The 21,704-nt window shown below is 35.2% G+C and overlaps 1 protein-coding gene across 2 annotated transcripts in view; it reads left to right on the top strand.

Annotated features, from left to right (window-relative positions):
* LOC109110388 (netrin receptor UNC5D-like) overlaps positions 1 to 21,704 on the top strand; it is a 168,866-nt gene that overhangs the window by 125,420 nt on the left and 21,742 nt on the right. For both annotated transcript variants that reach the window (XM_042778845.1, XM_042778846.1), the window contains 7 exons: positions 5,352 to 5,532; positions 7,951 to 8,118; positions 9,872 to 10,036; positions 11,735 to 11,770; positions 13,767 to 13,955; positions 17,912 to 18,316; positions 19,840 to 19,924. In XM_042778845.1, the coding sequence (XP_042634779.1) occupies positions 5,352 to 5,532; positions 7,951 to 8,118; positions 9,872 to 10,036; positions 11,735 to 11,770; positions 13,767 to 13,955; positions 17,912 to 18,316; positions 19,840 to 19,924 (1,229 nt within the window). The remainder of the gene's footprint in view (positions 1 to 5,351; positions 5,533 to 7,950; positions 8,119 to 9,871; positions 10,037 to 11,734; positions 11,771 to 13,766; positions 13,956 to 17,911; positions 18,317 to 19,839; positions 19,925 to 21,704) is intronic.

The raw sequence follows: 21,704 nt of genomic DNA, 5'->3' as shown, positions 1-21,704 counted from the left end.
AATGCATTAAGTAATGTTAACATACAAAACGTATTAGTAGCCTATAAATAATCTACAAAAAATTGACCTACATTAATAAGTGCTGTAGTGCTGTTGATGAATTATAACAAATGTTTTTTTTTTTTTCAGTGTTATTCTAACAAAGTTCTCTCTCCCTCAGATTGTTTTCAGATTTCAGACTCAGATAGGCAAAGAAAAAGCTTTAAATATAAATCTCTCTTGGCTGCTTCATGTTAGCAGTCGACAATGTGGCAGAAACATTCCCTTCATATTGTTGATACTAAAATTAATATAGCAAAACTGTTCATTTCATCAAACTCCATTCATTCAAATTAAATTAATATTTGACTGTTTGAAATGCAAGTGCAAATATGTGACCAAAATGTCACTGGTTCTAGCATCACATGTTTGAGCTTTCGTGTTTACTGCATCACATCTTATGCTTGTGCGTCGATCAGTTGTGAGTAAAAGTTAAAATTAAGTCTGAATTTATGAATGATGCACTAACCTGTCGATCTCTTAATTCTTGGAAAAGATCAGGATGAGCACAGGACAAATGCTTAGCAAGACTTGATGTGTTGAATCCTGTGGTCAGTTCGTTCACCTTTATCATCTGTTTTGTATGCAAAGTAATGCTATATTTCACTTCTACTGTTCTCTGTATTTATTAGTTTCGGGCGCGTTAATAGAGTTTCATCTGTTTGATCCATGGCGTTGTTCTTCAGGTTTACTGGTTTCACATAAATTTGGGAAGCACTGCAACCTACAGGTGAATTTGGGAAGAACTGTTAACTACATTTGAACTTTTTTAAAATGGTCTTTGCGAGTTGGGGGTTTTTGCAATGGGGAGTGGGCTAATAGCACAGACCACAGAGGCCAAAATCATGCCGCGTTAGGCTAACCCCCCTAATAAAAAGTTCCACCAGTGAGAGGGAGATTAATGAAATAAATCGCTAAACAAATATATCAGAAGCTGTCGTTAAAAGTGTGTTGTAACGCAAGCGTTACTGAACATGTACCGACTAAAATATTACTGAAAATTGATTAGTAATACTTTACACTACTGCGTTACAGCAAAAAGTAATCTGTTACTGTAATGCATTACTTTTGTGACGCGTTACTCCCAACACTGGTTATAATTTGAGTTGCTAAAATGTATTAATTTAAATAATTGTAGCATATGAATTTACTGATGTATTAGCAATTCTTTTGAAGTTACTATGCTTTGAGTTTAGAGACTGATTAGAATATTAGTATGTAGATTAGAATACTAGCATTACCTAGTATGTAACTTACTTCAAGTTTATCTGTGCATTCACATCAGTTTGTGCAAAAGCTGTTATGTTATGCGTTTGTTGTGGATGTTGCTGATTTATCTCATAATGTGGGTGTTTCTTCAATTTTGGGTATTTTTATATGTTGTGTATATATATATATACATATTTACATACATATATATACATATATATCATACATATATATATATATATATATATACATATATATACATATATATATATATATATATATATATATATACATATAATATACATATATATATATATATATATATATATATATATATATATATATATATATATTTTTTTATTATTTTTTCATTTTATATATTTTTTTTTTTTGGGTTTTTTGTTCTGTTTTTTTCTGAATTGGCATGAAAATATTTCACCAAACCTTCATCCTTTATTTTACTGCCTTTCAAATGTTTTGTGTATAGATGATGTAGATGTAGTACACTTGTACCAGACCAAAACTTCACCTGAAAAAAGAAGTGCCATCATTAAATTACCATCATATCGTTCTGAATCTGTATGACTGTTTCCTCTGTGGAACATAAAAAAGATATTGTTAAAAATGTTTCAACTTTGACTAATAAAGGTAATGGGGGTCCAAAACATCACAGGATCCTTTTGACATTTATTACAAAATATAAAACATTTTTAATTTTCTTCTTTTGGGTTTCACAGAGAAAATAAAGGCATATAGGTTTGAGCAAAATAAGGGTGAGTAAATGATGTGTCATTTGCAAAAAAGTGCATTTTTACATGACTTATTACATTTTTAAAATTATGATCCAAAAAGAGAAATAATCATCAATCATTTTATAACCATTTTTATTTATTTATTTATTTTAACTTTAACCATATTTATTGTTTTTTTTTTTTTTTTTTTTTGCAAAATTTTTGGTTACCAAGGAGACAACAGTGTAGATGAAGAGCTTGAGATGAAATATGAAATGTACAGTAAATAAACACATCAAGGTAATTTGACATTTTTTTCAGTAATGAATGTATATTCACTCTTGGATATTGTCAGACTTATTAAACTAACTAATGATCTGGAAGAGAGATTATTTTCTAAAAGTACATAATGTCAAAATTGGCCATATAAGAAGAAGCACCTATAAAGTATATTGGATGCATTTTAGTGAGTTAATTAAAACAGTGGTTAAGTGTTTCAGTTGACAATTGTTCAGCTAAAGCAGAAGTTTTTCTCTTTTTTTTTCTGTTTCTATGAAGTTCTCAAAATATTAACCTCCATCTTTAGGATGTGCTCTCAGATTTTATCTTTTGGATCCCCAGACAATCCTGATGTCCTGTGGGCTCTCAAAGCTGTAGTGTCCTTGGAAACTCCCGCAGGCCTGTCTAACCAATGTAATGGTGGTCTGTGCCTTCAAAGGAGGTTTGGAAAGAGGTTCAGTTAGCGTGACATAAGAGGTTATCTGTATTGTCCTTTGAGGGTCTTAGCTGGTGGGCGTGGCGTTGTGGTGATCCATGTCCATGGGGCTTTAATTGGAACGAATGTGCTAATTAAGCAAATTCATTTCCTCTGTTCCCTGGCCGGAGGCTTATCACACCCATTTGAATCTGTCCCACAATATTCATCTTCTCTCTCATCTCTCCATCTCCCAACAACCCAACGCTTCCCCCCCAGAGGCCCACAGCAGACCCAGAAACACCCTGTGATTTGAATACAAAACACACTCACACTTGTACAGAATGAGAGGGAATTTCTCCCCAACAGACTCTTATAAAGGAGATGAAGCACTGATAGAGGAAAAGCTTTAGATTAGGTCTCCGATAGGGAAATCATTAGAATGAAAATGAAAGTGTTTAGATAACAAATAATACAGATTCTTTTGAGAGGGTGTTTGGTTTAAAATACAGGCTGTTTTTGGTGCATTTGATCAGTTAACACAGGGTTAAATGCACATGACACTCTGAGGGAATTCATACAAAAAAGTATGTAAATTAATATTACAAACCAATAAATGATTGAAGTAGGTTTTATCCCTTTTTTTTTAATTGTAGCATGCAATTTAATTATGCTCCTGTACACAGATGATCTTCTCCTGATATCTTCTAATAGTCTTGATAATTAACTGCTCAGTATAATCTTTTTTTTTTTTTTCATTAACTCAACAGTTGTCAGTTGAGTAAACAAAAGGAACAAATCATGCAGTGCCATCTATAAACTATGAACAATAAAACATTTAAAATTTAATGAAAAGCCCCGTTCCATGTTCTCACTTCAGTTTATATAAGGCCTTGATGTCTTTCAGTCTTTGGCTTGTTTTGAGGTTCTTCAATAACTTCATAGTTTAGCTTAATTTGAAAGTTACTCTTTTCACCTGTTCCATTATTCACAAACTGTTTTATTCCTTTCTATTGCAGATACATTCATTCTGAAAACAAAGACATCATTCTTACCAATTTTTTTTTTACCAATTAAAGGGATATGAGACTCTTAATAAACAGCAGCATTTATTTGTATGCTTTTTAATTTGAAAATTTTTCATAATGTAAAAAAAATAAATAATAAATTGTATTAATTTTCAATTGTATGAAATTATGTAAATGTGCCAATGCAATAAATTAACTTTAACCAAGTTTTCAAAAACTTTGAAAACTGTAAACATTTATCTGTTTAAACATTTATTAAACATATGAATTATTTATCTGCACAAAAAGTTGGGGTAATGAAGTATTAGCTATTTTTAGTGGGTATTTGCTTTAGAGACTGTTATTAACTCATTTCATGTTATTAATTTCATGTTCATGAGGATAGTTCTCTGGCATTTGTGCAGTGTGTGTGTTCGTGTGTGTGTGTATATATATATATAAATATATATATAATAATATAATATATATATATATATATATACACACAAATACACAAGAGCCTTAGGAGAGGAGTGAGAGAAAGAGAGGACAGATGCAGTCACTGGCGTTCTGGGAGCTCTGGACTGGAACGGAGAAAAGAGTGAAATTAAAAGCATATGATGAAAGAGTTCTCTCCGGCCATCACGAAGATGAGAAAGGGAGAGAGAAATCTCTCACACATGACAATCTGATGGCTGATATATTGATTTTCCTCCCTTCATTATTCTTTAAGGCCTTAGAGAGGGAGTTGAGCAATTTTACTCGCCCCACGTGCGTGTTTGCTGGCGTGGTGTTCAAGCGCAAAGGGCGAAAACTTTACACATAAACAGAGATTCCCAAGGGGTGTGCTGTGTTTTTAATCTGCAAACGCGCAGTGACATAAATCAACCCACGTCCCCGTGCCCTGATGACTGGCGCCCCTCTGGACCGACTTAGAACTAGCGGCTGTTGGCAAACGATTGCAATTTGCACAACCAGCCATGCGAGGAGGCCGCGTCGTCACGCCATTGCTACGTTTGTAAATCCTAATGAATCAGACCGTCAAACATTAGAGCTGAATAAATAACACTAGACTGGACTTGACCTTGCAGTTACCTCAAACTGGCATGATGTCTGAGGATGTGCTGTGACCTGTGACCCAATCAAAGTGACAGGTTTAAACGTGACTATGCAGAAAACCTGATAAAGCAAGCGTCTGCTGCGACACATGCTTTTATTGCTATTTATCCGTCTGTGATAGGGCACACAGAGGTCACTGTGAAATGCTTACTGTTGCATTGATATGGCTTGTGTCTTATTTGACAATGTATCTTGGATTTAATTGCCTGAGCTGATGTGGGGGCAAAGTTTGCTTCAAATAGGCTGTCAGGAAGTGCTGATTTGTGAAGTAGAGAAAAGCTTGTTGCCGAAAAAAAAAAATATATATATATATATATATATATATATATATATATATATATAATATATATATATATATATAATTAACTCAGCCTCTAAAGCATCCTCATGGAAATTGTAGATTGGTTCCAGGAGAGGGGGCTGCTTTTTGCTTGTGGTCTTGCAGTTGCATTGCTGCTTGCTGGTTGAATTGATGGTAAACTTTCATTAAAACATGTGGATTTACTCACAAAGGCTGGTTTTAAGCTGTCAGATCTGCCTCTTTTTTTCCAGGTTGAGTGGCTGAAGAATGAAGAGCTGGTGAGTTCTATTGAAGACATTAATATCGACACTCGAGCTGACCACAACTTGATCATCAATGAAGCAAGGCTGTCTGACTCTGGAAACTACACCTGCCTGGCCAGCAACATTGTTGCTAGGAGACGTAGTGCCACGGCAACAGTCATTGTGTTTGGTATGGAAACATGTTTTGAATATCATTATCATTAAATTATTATTTTGGTTACTATTCAGTACACTTTACTCTAAAAGGTTTTGTTAATTTTTTTTTGTTTTTTTAGTGGCTCTGCAGTTTACATGAATCATCCACAACTGATTTGTTCAAAAACATTGATTCATTAAGGAACAAAACAAATGCCTATATTAATGGATGAGTCACTAAATCATTCATAACTAGTTTGTTCAGAAACAAGCGACTGTTTCAGGAACAAAACAAGCGACTGTCTTTATAAGCATGTGATTGTTATTGGTATTATTTACTAAAACAATTAGTTTTAAAAACACTGATTAATCATTCAATGACTCACTTAAAAAACTCAGTATGAATCAGTGTTTTAAATGAATCGTTTGAATGAATGAATCATTGATTCATACAGACCTGACTTTTAGCCACCTATGTCACAGTGTAATCTAAAACACTGAGTCATTCAGAAACAAAGCAAGTGACTGTCTTTATGAATGAGTCATTAAATCATTCACAATTGATTTGTTTAAAAACACTGATTAATTCAGGAAAAAAAAAGACAGCTGTCTTTATAATTGAGTCCTTGAATCATTCACTCAAATGAAACACTCACTCATATACTGTAGGCAGTCAGTTGTATTGTTCCTGAATGAATCAGCATTTTTGAAAGATTCGGTTAAATGAATGAATCACTAACTCGCTCATTAAGACTTGTAACCATCTACTCATGTAATGATTTAAACTCTAAAAAGAGTGACTGAAAAAATTCCTCACGCTCAGACAATCTATTGGGAATGTGCAAACACAAATTCCCAGTGATGCTGGATGTTTGAATAAGCAAAAGTATGAATGGGGTATGAGAGCTAGAGTTTCCTTAAATGCTAGGGAAGGAACAAATCTTTTTCTCATCCAAGTGCCATCCAATTTCACAAGAGTTACTGCAGATCACAATATGTGAAAGTTTGGCTCACTGCAGAATGGCGCTGCCCATCCATTTAGTCACCTACACCGACCTTCACTCTAACAGTTTACAAAAAATGATCACCAATAAATCACCGTCCTGCCACGACCCATGACACAGCACCCACGTTTTTCAAATCCCCAATATTTCATCAAGCGAAACGTAATGTAGAAATACACCGTTTCATCATTGCTCCAGACCTGTGTCTGCATGAGGCCATCACTTAGACCCCCGGTTTGAGCTCTGTTTTTGTCAACACATATAATGAGTTAATGATTCTAGCGCTCCCTGTGTGGCCAGCATTGCCACAGTTCAGGCTCCATTAGCCTAATTGACATGGTCTCCTAGTGTTTTATCCTCAATATTTTGATGGTAAGGTAATATGGCGCACTCTCTCTCCCTCTGCGTGGCTTCTGAGAGTCAGTCACAGATGAAGGCTAAAGCTGGCAGTTTCAGAAGCTTGATTAAACGCACTGAAAAGCTTTGACATCCGCTGTCAGATGCAGGCAGAGCTGACTGAGCACTAGCTGACTGATCCGCAATTAGCGTTTATTAGCTATAGCGTAGCATCTACAATATAACATGACTCCCAGCACTGGTTAAGAGAAGGAAAATTAGCATGTGTTATATTTGGCGTACATCTAATTTTTAGAGGTAGTGAGTTGTACCCCCACATGTGCAAAATTTGTGAAATTAATAAACAGAATATGACATGTTTTAGCAGTAGTTCAAAACAAAACCCTTTTATCATAATTAACTGCCACTACTGGTTATTTTCAAATTTATCTGTCCTTCATTTGTCCGCTTCATGTATTAATTCATGACAATCTGTCTTAGTCATTCGCTTTTCTCATTCAGTCCACAACGTGGCTGTTAGCTTGTGTCCGAGACATGTTTATGTAGTCCTGGGCAATATGGAAAGGCATCTAATGTAATATCTTGTATAATCCAGTTTCAATCGCATCCTTGTACCAGCTAATTCATTAGTTGAGTTATTTAAATGGAGTATTTCATAGAGCTGTGTGTGCAAGTACACGTGCAAGTACACATAGATTTTGCAGAGACGTCTGCGATGTTGCGCACATCTGGAAAACATTGATTTCATTTTGAGTTTCTTATTTGTGTGTAAACATTTCATAAACAGCCATTTCACACACGAAAGATAATCATAGATAATCACTGGCTTGTGAGCGGTAAGAGTGAGTGAGATTGATATTATGTCTATTTATTTCATTTAGAGATGTTGAAGTCCTCTTGCAGAAATCCTTTTTTTTTTGGTTCCAGAGCCTGCTTTAGTTGTATGGAAAGTGAAACTCCAAACCGAACCATATGTTGTGGATAAACTGTGTGTTCCAGAAGGCTGTACAGTTTTGCAACTTCCTTTCAAATAATGCAGTAAAGAACGAGGCCAATGTTAATGCACTCTTTTTTTTTCCTCTCTGTTTCAGTGAATGGAGGGTGGTCATCCTGGACGGACTGGTCAGAGTGTAACATCCGCTGTGGGAGAGGAGTTCAGAAGCGGACACGGACCTGCACTAACCCCGCTCCACTTAATGGAGGGGCTTTCTGTGAAGGAATGTCCGTTCAGAAGAGCACCTGCACGTCTCCGTGCCCAGGTTAGAGACACAGAGCAGTGAGCCTGAGAGTTGACAGCTTGCAGTCTGAACTGAATGTGATGAGAGAGGAAGACCTGGGCATCTCAGAGACAAATCTGTTATCCTCAGTTTATCTAGTCTGATTTGTGAATAATATTATCAGTCTTATGTTTGAGGTTGTTACTTTTTTATATATAAATATATGTTTTTGAAAGTCTCTTATGTTAAGTTTTAAGTCTCTTAAGTTTATATTTTAAAATGTAATGTATTCCTGTGATGGCAAAGCTGAATATTCAGCAGCTATTACTCCAGTCTTCAGTGTCACATCCTTCAGAAATCATTCTTATGTGCTGAGACTCAAGTGACATTATTATGTATACTGAAAACAGATGAACCACTTAATATTTTTCATAGAAACGGTGATACATTTTTTTAGGATTCTTCAATGAATAGAAAGTTCAGTAGAACAGCATTATTTGAAATCGAAACCTTTTGTAACATTATTTATTAACATTAAATGTCTCTACTGTCACTTTTGTTCAATTTAATGCATCCTTGCTGCAATTTAATGCATCCTTGTTGAATAAAAGTATCAATTTTTCTTTTCAATTCTAGCCCAAATTAACACGCACTCATCAATACTGTTACATATTGTTACAGTAGCTCTTCTGGAAATTTATCTGCATTAAATGTGCTCTTTCCTCTCCTGCTCTTTGTTCTTAAAAAACCCAGCAGTAAATTTTGCCAGCAGATTCAACAGTTCAGTGCTGGTCAGTCAGGCAGCGTGTATATGTCTCACTGCTGTGCCTTGTTAATTAAACATGCTTTCTGAACAAATTGATGGCTAATCCATCTGTCTGAGAGCCTGTATATAAAGCAGAAATGTAACAGTATGTGCTGCATTTGAATTGACCTCAGTGGCATAAGCCTCTGGAGTTTTACAGTTGATATGTATCTGCGTTCTGTTAATGTGGCACTGTCATTCTCACAGATTTCCTGTTTACTGTCTAAAATGTAATACAAAGCTCTTCGTAGCGAACAAAAGAGATGGAGCAAGACAGTTAAATGGGGATGAAAAGAATTCAGAAAGACAGACAACTGAAAAAAACACATGTATGTGACAGAGATTTGACAGTAATAGAAAATCGGGATAATGAAATTCCATACGTTTAGGGAATCAAGACAGACAGATGAAAGGAGAAAGTCTGAGGAGCAGAAAGAGAAACCTGATGGAGCGAAAAAAAGAAAATTCAGTCACCGGGTCCATGGGTACTCTTACACTGGCTAAATTTATGGTTTCATTGGAAGCACCAGTCACATGGGAACCTTTAGTCATGTTGGGGGAAAAGTTATCTGAGGAGGGCACGACGAAAAAAAAGCTTAATCTCGCTCTCCAGCCCAGCTCAATCCCAGTACCCCACTCAACAGAGACACACAAACAGGGCATTTGCATTTAGATTAGCCGCACAGGAAACACCAGCAGCCCATGGAATCGTTAGGGTAAAGGGGAAAGCCTGATGGAACAAGACAAAAGTAAATTGTCTTGCTTTTGTCAGAGATAAACCTTGAGAGGGAGAGTCCCAGAATTATAGGAACACCACCCACAGAAAGAGGAAAGAGGTGCGAAATGAGTGTGAATTTTGTGAGAGAGTTTTTATATGATGTGTATACTGTAAGATTGTTCTGAGAGGAAGTGTTAATTCCAGTTTTTTCGGAATTATAGGAACACCACCCACTGCGCTCTAATGAAAATGTGTGTCTTTGTGTGTGACAGTGGACGGCGGCTGGGCTGAGTGGACTATGTGGTCTGTGTGTAGTTCTGAATGTGAGAGGCAGCGCACTAGAGAGTGTACAGACCCGGAGCCAAAACACGGAGGCAGACTGTGTGATGGAGTCGCCCTGGATACGGACAACTGCACCGGAGACCTCTGTATTCAAGGTGGGTAATAGTCACTCACTGTATAACCGCTGTCATCATCATCATCATCATCACTATCATCTCCATCTTTGCCATCACTGCTATCATCACCAGACTGTATGCCAATCAGAACTGAATTGAGAATGCGTTTTAAATCCTGAATTTAGTTTAAATTTGAGATTTGAAAAATGGATTGGATAGAGAGTTGTAATTCTGGTTTGAATTTAAGAAAGTAGAATTCAGCTGAACTGAAAGATTTGGAATGTGTTTTGGATACTGAATTACGGTTATAGAAATTTGAGAAATGTAAACTGAACTGAAAGTAAAAACTTTTTTGACTTTTGTTTTGAATGTCTGTTATATTTGTTTTTAGTATTGTTTATTGTTTTAAATTTAGGTTTTTTTTGTTTTTAGGATTGTGTGTTTTTATATTTTCAAATGTTGAGTATTTTTTAGTATTTATTTAATAGATTTTAGTATTTTTAATTTTTGTTTTTTTTTTTATTTATTTTGAGTGTGTTTTTAATTTTTTTAGTATTTATTGTTTTTATTTATTTTAATAAATGTATATAATTATATATAAAAATATATTTGTAAACGTTTATTTTATGTGATTAATAATAATCATTGACATGATGATAGCTTTATATATATATATATATATATATATATATAATTATATATATATATATATATATAATATATATATATATATTATATATATATATATATATATAATATCATCCTTGTCATATCATAATGTACAGTATGTGTCATCATTGTCATCACCATCATTACCACCACCAGGAAATAATAATATATTTGTTTTTAATTTTGTTTTATAGTTTCAGCGAAATTATTTATGGTTTGTTTATTTATTTTTTATTTGAATCTGTGTGTGGTTGTAAAATGTATAAAGAGGCTCAATATACTCCTGATTTTCTGTTATACAGCTCATCCAACTTCCTCAGTGCAACACAGATGCAGAGCAGTAAAAAATCATCTCACTTTTGTTTAGATCAGTGGAGACAAGTGCTCTGTGGAAGGCTGTCAGCGCCTGAATGAAACCAGTCAGTCAAGCCCTCAGACGAGCAGCACTTGACAGGCCGTTTTGTAATTCCTTGGGAGAGGCAGAAATCTTCTGTTTTAATCCTCCTCGCTCATCATCCTGACAGTTCTTTAATCAATCTTTCCTGACACCATCCCCTGAGGGGGAAGGATGTACACCTCGCCATCCTCTGCAGATGAGTCTAAAGCCCAACGGTCATAGACATCCCTATTAGAGACCAATTTCCTACACCTAATGCGGACACACACAACCACACACACTAATGCATCCGTAACATTCTTTCTTTGTGAGAGTAGAAATTTTCTGCAAAGATTTGACAGTGGTTCCAGATTACATGCCTGTCATTGACCATCATACACATGTAGATCTGTGTTTAGACAGCTTGATTCAGTGCCGTCTTTTATTCACCTCCTACATAATTCTCAAAATTTGTTTTTTTGAAAAAGCATGGCATTTCTAGGGTTTCTTCTTGCTTTCTGCAATGGTGCAGCTTTGATCAGTTCATGCATCGTCACACCAAATGGGCTTTTTTATATCTTCAACAGATTTTCACAACTTCCAAATATGCCTTAGAGCGCTGTTTGTGCATGAGCATCTGAAAATTGCAGCGTTTTTGCATCTCACAGCATGTTATATGTGTCTTTCTGCAGACAGGAAGCTGCTCCATGATGTGAAGGTTCCACAAGGTGAGTCACCGCTGCTTCACCTTTCATCTGTTTCTTTTATTTTTTGCTTTTATTTTTTTTTAAACTTCAGTTTCACAAATTAATTTACGTGCATTGCATTGCATTACTTTTGAATATGCTCAAAGGCATGATGTAATAACGCCACATTGCATCACAATCATCCATCTTCATAGGATCGCTCTGTTCACTGTGTCTGTATAATTAACCCCTTTTACTGTTATCATCATTCACGCTCGACAAACAGCCTTATTGCAACCTTTACATAAGCTCATTTCCACATTGACATTGAATCTTCATCATCCAGGACGCCATTTGAAACAACCTGGAAAACCAATTAAGTTGATGACATTTTAAAGACAGCTTTCAGAGTGCTGACTCAATGTCTGAAACAGTGCCACATTAACTTGACAATGACAAACACAAAGATTAAACGTCTTTGACAGGTTTTGCTTGAGGAATGTCAGTGTCCCCATCATGACTGTAACATAGTCAAACATAGGTCAATAAACGTAACCTTTTACTATTTGTTTATTTATTCAAAATTTGGGGTAAGTAAGATTTAATAAATATTTTTGAAATAAGTATTTTATGTATGGAAGTCTGTTTCTGCCATGGAAAAAAAAAATTAATTGCAACTATTAATTAATTTATGTATATTGGTTGTTATTCTCACAATTCTTTCTGAGTTTATATCTTATAATTTTTTTTTGTTTTTTGTTTTTTTTGAGAATTGCGAGAAATTGTGAGATTAAAAGTTGCAATTATTTTATTTTTAATTTTTTTGCAGAAACAGGCTTTCATACTTATGCTAACATTTATTTGATGAAACATACAGCAAAAACAGTAATATTATGAAATATCTTTACAACTGAAAAGTTGTGCTGCTTAATATTTTTGTGTGATCGATGATGCATTTTTTTAGGATTCTTCAAAAGATCAGCATTATATATATCTTTAATTGTAACAATGTAAAAGTATTTACTTTCACTTTTTATCAATTTAATACATCCTTGATGAATAATTTCAGCAAGTGTTAATTTTTTAAAAAAAAAAAAGTGTGTGTGCCCACAAGAAGCCCACACTTCTTGTTTCTTGTTTCAAAACATAAAAAGAAAAGACACACACACACACACACACACACACACACACACACAAAGAACATGTTCTGGGTTTTCGTGTGTTTTGTTTTTTCTGTTCTGAACTCCAATCTGAAGTCAAGAGAAGGGGAGTTCCAGAGAAAGGGAACAAGGGGATTACAGAGCAAAGGAGAAGGAAAACAAAAAGAAAAGGCAGCAAATTGAGCAAATACCTAAACACGAGTGCAAAAGCGATTCATTAGCCTGCCAAACTTTTCCAGAGCTCCCAATTAACCTGCTCTGTTTGCTGTTAGTGCAGCTCCACATGTTTCTGGCTAGTGTTTTCATAGCCGCAGGCTTTGTCTGATGTTCCCTACCCTTCTAGAGGCTTTTGAATGCTCAGAAACGACATGCTAGCTTTTCTTTGTTCTTTCTGTTGTTCAGAGTGTCCTGGTTGAATTGTTTGCATGAAGGAGTCAGGAGATAGGGCCTAATCACTACAGATGAGATAATATAATGAGCTGTGTTGTCTCGAAATCCCTGTGGAAAGTTCGCAGTTTTTTCTTTGCCAGATTCCCTGCGTGTGTTCGTGTCGAGAGTCAGGTGTGCGGTTGAGGGCTGATTGTAAGCGCCCATCGCTAGAGAACTTTCATTAGTTCTGGAGGTGTCTGGGAAAGTGGGAGCATTAGAGAGACTAAGAGAGAAAGCGAGACTTCTGTGATGGAGGTGTTTTATGGTTATGTAATTTATTTGTGACTGTGTTGTATCTGTATACATAAAAATGAAATCCCTTAGCTATTTGATCTTTGATTTGAATTTGAGCAAATAAGCAAATACCTTTATATAATCATTTTCAAGGAACTACAGTCATTGTTTAGTCATTGTGTATTTCTCTTCAAAATCATTTTCTTTTTTTCTAGCTGATATGGACAGCAATAATGATGTAGCACTCTACTCTGGTCTGGCTGCGGGTGTAGTAACTGTCGTCGTGCTGGTCATCGCTTTAACGCTGTACAGGCGGAACCAGAGCGAGTATGGTGTTGATGTCATCGACTCGTCCGCACTGACTGGAGGATTTCAGTCCTTCAGCTTCAAAAGTGCCAGGCAAGGTGAGTCAAAACAACAATGTCAAATTGATCCAAGTGCATGTATGACTCGTGCCCTAATTACAGTGTATGCAAGGCAGGACTATGAAAAAACTGAAAACCAAGTAGTTCATGTTTGAATCGTGACCACAGATTCCTACAGTTAATTCAGCTTGAACTGTTTAACCTGCAAACTCCACTCAAATGTTAAAGATGTTTTGAATAAAGTTTATTTTTCTTACCCCATAAGCAATTTGATTCTTGTTTTAAGCCTCACGATATATTTTTTAGATTTATGCTTAAAACACAAAACAAGGGGATATGGTTTTCTTTTTACACAGTTTTGCTTGTAAGTTGATCTTGTTCTATTTTTTGATCTGATCTGGTTCTATGTTTAGTTTTCATTTTATATTTCATGCAGCTGGTTCTAATAATCAAAAGATTGTTGATGCATTTGTCTTGATAGTTCATTTGGATCTCCAGTTGCCTCCAATTATAGAGACAAATGCAAGTTTCAGTTCCATCATAATTTATAGTTTTATAAGGGCTACATATCAAGGTTTGGCTTGGTTACCATGATCCAGATTCTTTTTTATTTTTATTTTTTTATTTTTTTTATGTTTTTTGTTGTTTTCTATTTATTTTAGATTGCTGGAAAATTGCAAAATCACATAAATCAGAGTTTTAAACTATTATAAAAGTATAAAAACTATATAATATAGAATTATAATATTTTCTAAGAAATCTAAAATTAATATGAAGTTGGCACATAGTTAGCACTTAGTTAATGGATCTCCTACGGTTGACACATCTACATTTTCTGAGGGATAAGTACTTCTTTTCACTGACTGTTTGCCAAAAGAGTAATATAATTCATTTCTCAAGAGTAATGTAATTAAGTAATATAATTCATTTTTTTCAGAGCCCTTTGCTTCCCATTTACCTGGCTAAAAAAAAATGCCTTGCCAAAAAGATTTATTTTTTCCTTTCTGAACTTCTTGTAAAACATTCCCTCACTTTACTCTGTTTCTTGTCTCTTTGCGTTCTCTGCTCTAAACCAGAGCTAGAGGGTGTTAGTTGATTTACTTTCCATGTCTCTCTTCTCCTCTCCTTTGGCCCATCTGACGCCCCCAGAAAAGAGATTGATGTTGATGGAGGGGTGCAGAGAGCCGAGCACTAGTTCTCTCTTGCTTGTCTGTTCAGTAATAGGGCCTGTTCGCAGTGCTATCACTCTCCTCGGCCCACTAAACACCACCATCACTACGTACACACACACACACACACACACGTCACCAGATGTCTCGACAGGAAGTTTCAAAGTGCTCATTGAGGAGCTAAACACAGTGAGGGGATAGATGCCACAGTGTACCCATCAAATGCTTATAAACATCAGTGAAATGATGGATGGATAAAAGAATAGATGGATGCAAAGTGCGTAAGAACGATCCAAAAAGTAAGGGACGATACATTATAAACCATATCAGTCTGACTCATGAATATTAATTAGGTGACATAACATTAGTAGTCATTACTGGTTTGTTGAAAAGCAATTATGATGGATGGATGGATGAACGGATAGTTGGATTTAATGAATTGAAATGTGCTAGTTGGTGCAGTTCACTTTAAATACATTTGCCTAGAGATGTGATCACCATGGAAATCTTGACTCATTCACTGAAGCATTTACGACTCCACAAAACTGTTGAAATATCGTTGCAATAACCGTGTTGCCTAGGCGACAGGTTTTTGACAGCGCTGCCAATATGCGTACAGCAGAGAACGACTTTGATAGACACTCGTATCAAGCAAGACAACTGTTGTCATGGAGATCGGAACCTTTAGCCTTGTGTGACAACTGTCACACATTTAGATTTTGAATAGATCTGCCAAAGGAGAGGTTTCAAGTGTGAGCCGCAGTCTATCCTCCCGGGCCTCAGTCCAATCTGAGAAAGAGAAAATGAGTCCCTCTCACACCTCTTTTCGCCACCTCTCAGGGAAGTGCTTTCGTTCAGCCTTCGCTTTTTGATGAATAAAACAGATTGAGGAGTGTCTGTGTGAGTGTGATGTGTTTTCGTGATCTATCAAAACTCTCAGCAGAGCTCATAATGAAACAAGTGGGATCACTTCTCACTGCTATAACAGCTGCTTCTAATAATCGAAAGATTGTTGTTGCATTTGTCTTGATAGTTCATTTTGATAACTGGAGGCATTTGGTTCCATCATAATTCATCATTTTAAGAAATGTTTTTGTCTCAATTTTATGCTTTTATAAGGGCTGCACACCAAGGTTTGGCTGGTTACCATGATTCATTTACACCCTCCTGGTAGATGCTTCCCACAATATGGAAAGCATCTGTCTCCTTTGAATGCTATTAAAAAATAATATCTTGTAAGTTATAGTGTGTGTGTGTGTGTGTGTGTGTGTGTGTGTGTGTGTGTGTGTGTATATTAATCTTGAGCCAATCATATATATGAGACATGTATTTCACCAAACCTTGCACTTATATTATATGTAGAGAGATTAATATAATAGACTAATATAATTTTTCTGGGCCGATACGTATGTCCAATTATTTAGAATGATAATAAATTACACGATTTTGAAAGAAATGTTATGTAATAACTTGTACGCTTTCCATATCAACATGTTTTCCATGTTTCAGAGTAATTGCTCTCAGTTTTGAACAGAAGACATTAATATTCTTAACTCACATTACCTGAATTCACTACTGTAGTGCCAACACGTTTTTAATTGACAGGATATAATCCGCCCTGAACATCAGCTGCTTTTTAAACAATCAGCCGATGTCTGATAGCATAGATAATTGCTTTTAATACATATACATCAGTGCATCCCTAAAAAAATAAATAAGTATATTATTATTATTGGCAGAATATACAGATCTTTTGAATGGGTGTCAGTGGTGATTTTTATTTTTATTTTTTTCCTTAAAAACTAGCCAGCCAAACCATGACCCACTGAATTGAATGAACTCTACTCAAAAACAGGGCTGTATTTCTCTGTAGTATTCGGCCCACACAAAATCTGTGACATTTTTAACATGTTCTGAGCTTATTGTGAGGGGGGAAAAAATCAGTGGAATCCTGCAGAATGGATTTAATTTTGTTAAAAGTTGCTGAGAGTACTACGCTTGTACTGGTAATGGAAGGCATTAATAAATTATTATTGTTCAGTAAATATTTAATGTCTGCTAATTATTAAACGTTTTATTAAACAAACATGCAAAACCCAAGTATGTACTATAGACAACTTTTTGAATGATGGATGTTTGAATTCTACGGAAACCTGCAGAGCTTTCGGTTGAATTCTGCAGGTTCAGATTCAGTGAAGGTCTACTCATCAATATAAAGACACAATTTTATGTCAATCCAAAGATGTCTAAAATTATTAAACTCCAAGGATGTCTAGGATGCAAAGACAAAATCTTTTTTTTTTTTATCTAGTTCTTTGAATTCTTTTTGTTTTCTTTATGTAATTTATTGAAAAACTTTCAAAAAGTAATTCATATTTTAATTAAAAATGCATATTTTGAATACACTTAAGTATACACACAAGTTTTTAATTCAAAAGAAAATTGTATAAGGTAAGTTTATCATTTTGAACATATTAATCATTTTAAAATTAAACAAAACCTCACAACATTTAAAAATGTATAATAATAATAATAAAATATTATTTTATTATTATTAAGATTTATGCCTCCTTATTTTAGTCACACTTTAATTTATGGACCAATTCTAACTATTAACTACAACTTTTGCCTCAATAAACTCCTAATTTGCAGATTATCAATAGTTAGTACAGTAAGTTAGTTGTTAAGCTTCTTTTATAGAAGATGTGTATTCAAATCATTCTATGTATAAATTGCATTTTAAATGCATTTTTGAATAGTCTAATAAATCTAGACAAACAAATGAGCATCATGTCATTGACCCATTGACCATACTTTGTGTTCCAGGTAACCCTCTGTTAATGAACTCCTCCATGCAGCCAGACCTGACCGTGTCACGGACCTACACCGGCCCCATCTGTTTCCCTGACTCCATGGAGAAGGAGCTCATCCCTGAACCTGCACTCTTTGACCCCCTTCCTGACCTCAAGGACAAAGTTCACAGCTCCTTTATGGTGTCCCTGGGTGTGTCTGAGAGAGCGGAGTATCATGCGAAAGTACCTTCCCAAACGTTTCCTCGCGGTGTGGTGCAGGAGATCGGAGGTGGTGGAGGCACGCTGGGTGGGAGAGGGAAGAGCCAGCTGGCTCCCATCCAGCCAGCTCTGGTCTCCAGTATGACGACTGGCAAGCGACCACTTAGGACCAATGGGGTGTTCGGGCACGGTGGAGGACGACTGGTGGTGCCCAACGCAGGTTTGTGTTTACTGTAGAAAGATTTAAGAAATATGAGAGAATCAAACACACTACATGAAAAAATGCAATTATTTAAGATGTGTTGGAGAATCAGTCAGAGAAAATCTTGCTTATGAATATTAAGACGTTTTCTACATGAAAAATTGATTAATTTGTTACTGTTGTTGAGTAATTGGAATTTGAAGTTTGAATTTGGAATTTGGACTTGAAGGGGGTTGTTATCATTGAATTATAATTCATAAATCCATTGCTTTATGCATTGTGGGATTTAAATAAGTAAATAAAATATAATACAGTTATAAAAATGGTAGTATATATGTATATATTTTCTCCTGTCTTTAGTGTCTCATGATCCTTTAGAATTAATTTTAATATACTGCTTTGATGCTCAAGAAACATTTCTTATTACTATCAGTGTAAAAAATATTTGTGCTGCTATTTATTTTTGTGTAAATATTTTTTATCAGTTTTTTTTTATGAATACAAAGTTTAAAAGAACAGCATCTAATATCTTTACTGCCTCTTTTGATGAATTTAATGCACCCTGCTGAATAAGTTTTATTTTATATATATATATTTATATACACACAGACACACACACACACACACACACACACACACATATTTTATATATAGTTTTTATGTTTTATAACAATTTCTTTTTTATGTATTTGTTTTATTTTTTTATTTTTATTTTAAGTTAACAAGATAACCTTAAGATATTCCACATTATTCTAAAAGAATAAAATGCTGCTGTTCATATCCTGGATAAGTGGGTGGTTCTATGCCAAAATGACTTGCTTCATAAGTCTAGGGAGAGATGAGCTGGTATGCACACATACACACACACACACCAGTCTCTTCTTTATTCTCTCTCTGTTTCTCTTTTCATGTCTTTCTCTCTCATGCACAGTATATCCAGTGGCTGTGTGCTGTGCACACAGCACCCAGTGACTGAGAGAGGGGGCAGCTGACAGAGAGGCAGACAGACCAGCAGGGCAGCATTGATTTAGGAGTCTCTTGGGTCCATCTCTCTCTCCATCTCCCTTCTTTACACTCTCTTGCTCTTTTCTACCTCTGATCCTGTCACATGCAGTAAAGAGCCTTGACAGGCTTGCAGAAGTGTGTGAGAAAGGTTAGAGGCTAGTGCATCTGTTCTCGCTCAGCCTTTTTAAGACCTTTACAGCTGAATAGTGACTCTAACAACTCTACAGGCGCCTTGTCACTTCACAAGGTGTGTGCAAATGTGCATTGTACACAAGCCTTCGTGAAAGGGTTTTTGAATTGATTTTTAGGAAGACGTGTTGTCATGCACAGGTCCCACAGTAAAAACATTCAGCTGTTTCTAAATTCCAGGCTTGCACCAAACTATTCATTCCCCTGAAAGGGCTTCTGGGAAATGAAGGGTGTTTCCAAAAGAGGAACTTTCTTTCTTCCAGTTTAGCATCGAACTCCCATTCCATCATGTTGTCAAATCATATAAATTATTTGGTTTTGTGTGTGTGTATCTTGTCTTCTACTAGGTGTGAGTTTGCTGGTGCCTCACGGTGCAATTGAAGAGGACACAACCTGGGAACTGTACATGAGCATTACCCAGCAGGACTCCAGGTAATATATCCAGGACACACAAAATCAAGGCTGTATTCAACTCGCTTTTCTGTTCTGTTCCAAAGCCTAGAGAGCTGCCTACGGAAAGAGAATTTTAAAGCCCAACGTGAAGGCTAATCCAACTTAATTATACTGTCTTGTAAGATAACTAATTTTTGCCCAGTTCCAAGGCCCTTTGTGGAGAATTGCAATTTAGTGAAATATATAAAGATGCTGGACAAAACCTTATTAGTCATTCAATACTGAAAAATATCAATAAAAATAATTTAAAAAGCAAATGAACCAAAACCAATGACCATTAGGATAAGTGTTATTTAAGTATGTCTGAAATACTATTATAGTTTCTATTAACTATATATATATATATATATATAGATATATATATCTATATATATATATATATATATATATATATATATATATATATATATATATATATATTCCGTTTTCATTGTAAGTAGTTCATGTTTTAGTAATTTTGTTGTGTGTTTTTGTCATTTTTATTAGATTACAGGGTTTGGGTTCTGTGTAGTATATTAATATATTTATTATTATTTTTTATTTAAGTTGTAGTTATTTTAGTACATCAAGTTAAACTAAATTAAAATTAGATATTTTGCCTTAAAAACTAATTGATTTTTTATTTTATTTTATTATTATTATTTTTTATTAAAGTTGATTTTTTTAAAGTGATTTTTATTTTAAGTTTTACTTAACTCTTTCCCCGCCATTGACAAGTTATCTCGTCATTTAGAAGACAACGCTTCCCAGCCAAAGACAAGTTTTTAAGGCTTTTCTTGTTTTCATTGTTATAACAGGACAGAAAAACTAGTGATCTCTTATGTAAACAGATGCATATGATAAATAATGTGATCATCAGCAATAGACAGCATATAAATGAAAGCTGCATAATGTTATGGACTAAAATGTTAATTCAGGAAGTGGTATATGGCTGTGCAAGCTTTGGAGTTGTTGATGGAAGCGATTTACTTACTAGATTTATGCTTTGATAATCGTACTAAATATTATCTAGATGTAGTTTTTTATAAAAAATGTGATTTTCTCACCTTTTTGCTCAAAATTATAAATTTTAGTGAAATCTATATTCAAGTGTTGATAAAAAAAGAATGCTTTAAGCTAGAATAAAACTTAATTTTTTTTGTCTAAAAGTAGAGGCTTTGATCTTTATTATGGTGTATTGCATATTCAAATATTCATACAGCAATATATACTGTAGGCCATCGAATTTTTGTGAAAATCATCAAAATCACTGGCGGTGGTTGGCAACTTTTTTCAAAAATGCTTGCTGGGAAAGAGCTATATTTAGACAGCTACTTATGTTGGCAGTAGGCATCAAGACAGCTCACTAAGTTACAGAAATGAGCTTTTCTCTCACACACAAACTGCTGATTTGGTGCTTTTCTAGCTAGTGGACTAGTCTAGCTATGTTAAATTAGCATCCAGGAACGTCTTGTTTGGTGAAGCTGGTAGGCCAAGGTGGCCATGGTGTGTATCACAGCAGCATTCAAAACATAACGGTAGGGCACTTTTCTTTTTGTTGCTGTTTCTTACTTTCTGTACCTCAATTTTCCCTTCTTACCATCAATCTTCCCCCCGCTTGCTGGATCTAGCAGTCAGTCAGACTCACTCTCTGCTGAGAGCTGGCATTATGTTTCAGAGGCAGCGCTGTAGTTACGACGACAGACCTGTATATTGAAGTCAGCTAGGTGCGACCAGCTCTCCTGAGGCTCATTTAAGAAGGTGTACTTTTATAGCGTTA

The sequence above is a fragment of the Cyprinus carpio genome, chromosome A21 (assembly GCF_018340385.1).
Source record: "Cyprinus carpio isolate SPL01 chromosome A21, ASM1834038v1, whole genome shotgun sequence".
NCBI classification, from domain to species: Eukaryota; Metazoa; Chordata; class Actinopteri; order Cypriniformes; family Cyprinidae; genus Cyprinus; species Cyprinus carpio.
Note: the sequence above shows the minus strand (reverse complement) of the source record. Positions and strands in the feature narration are given on the sequence as shown.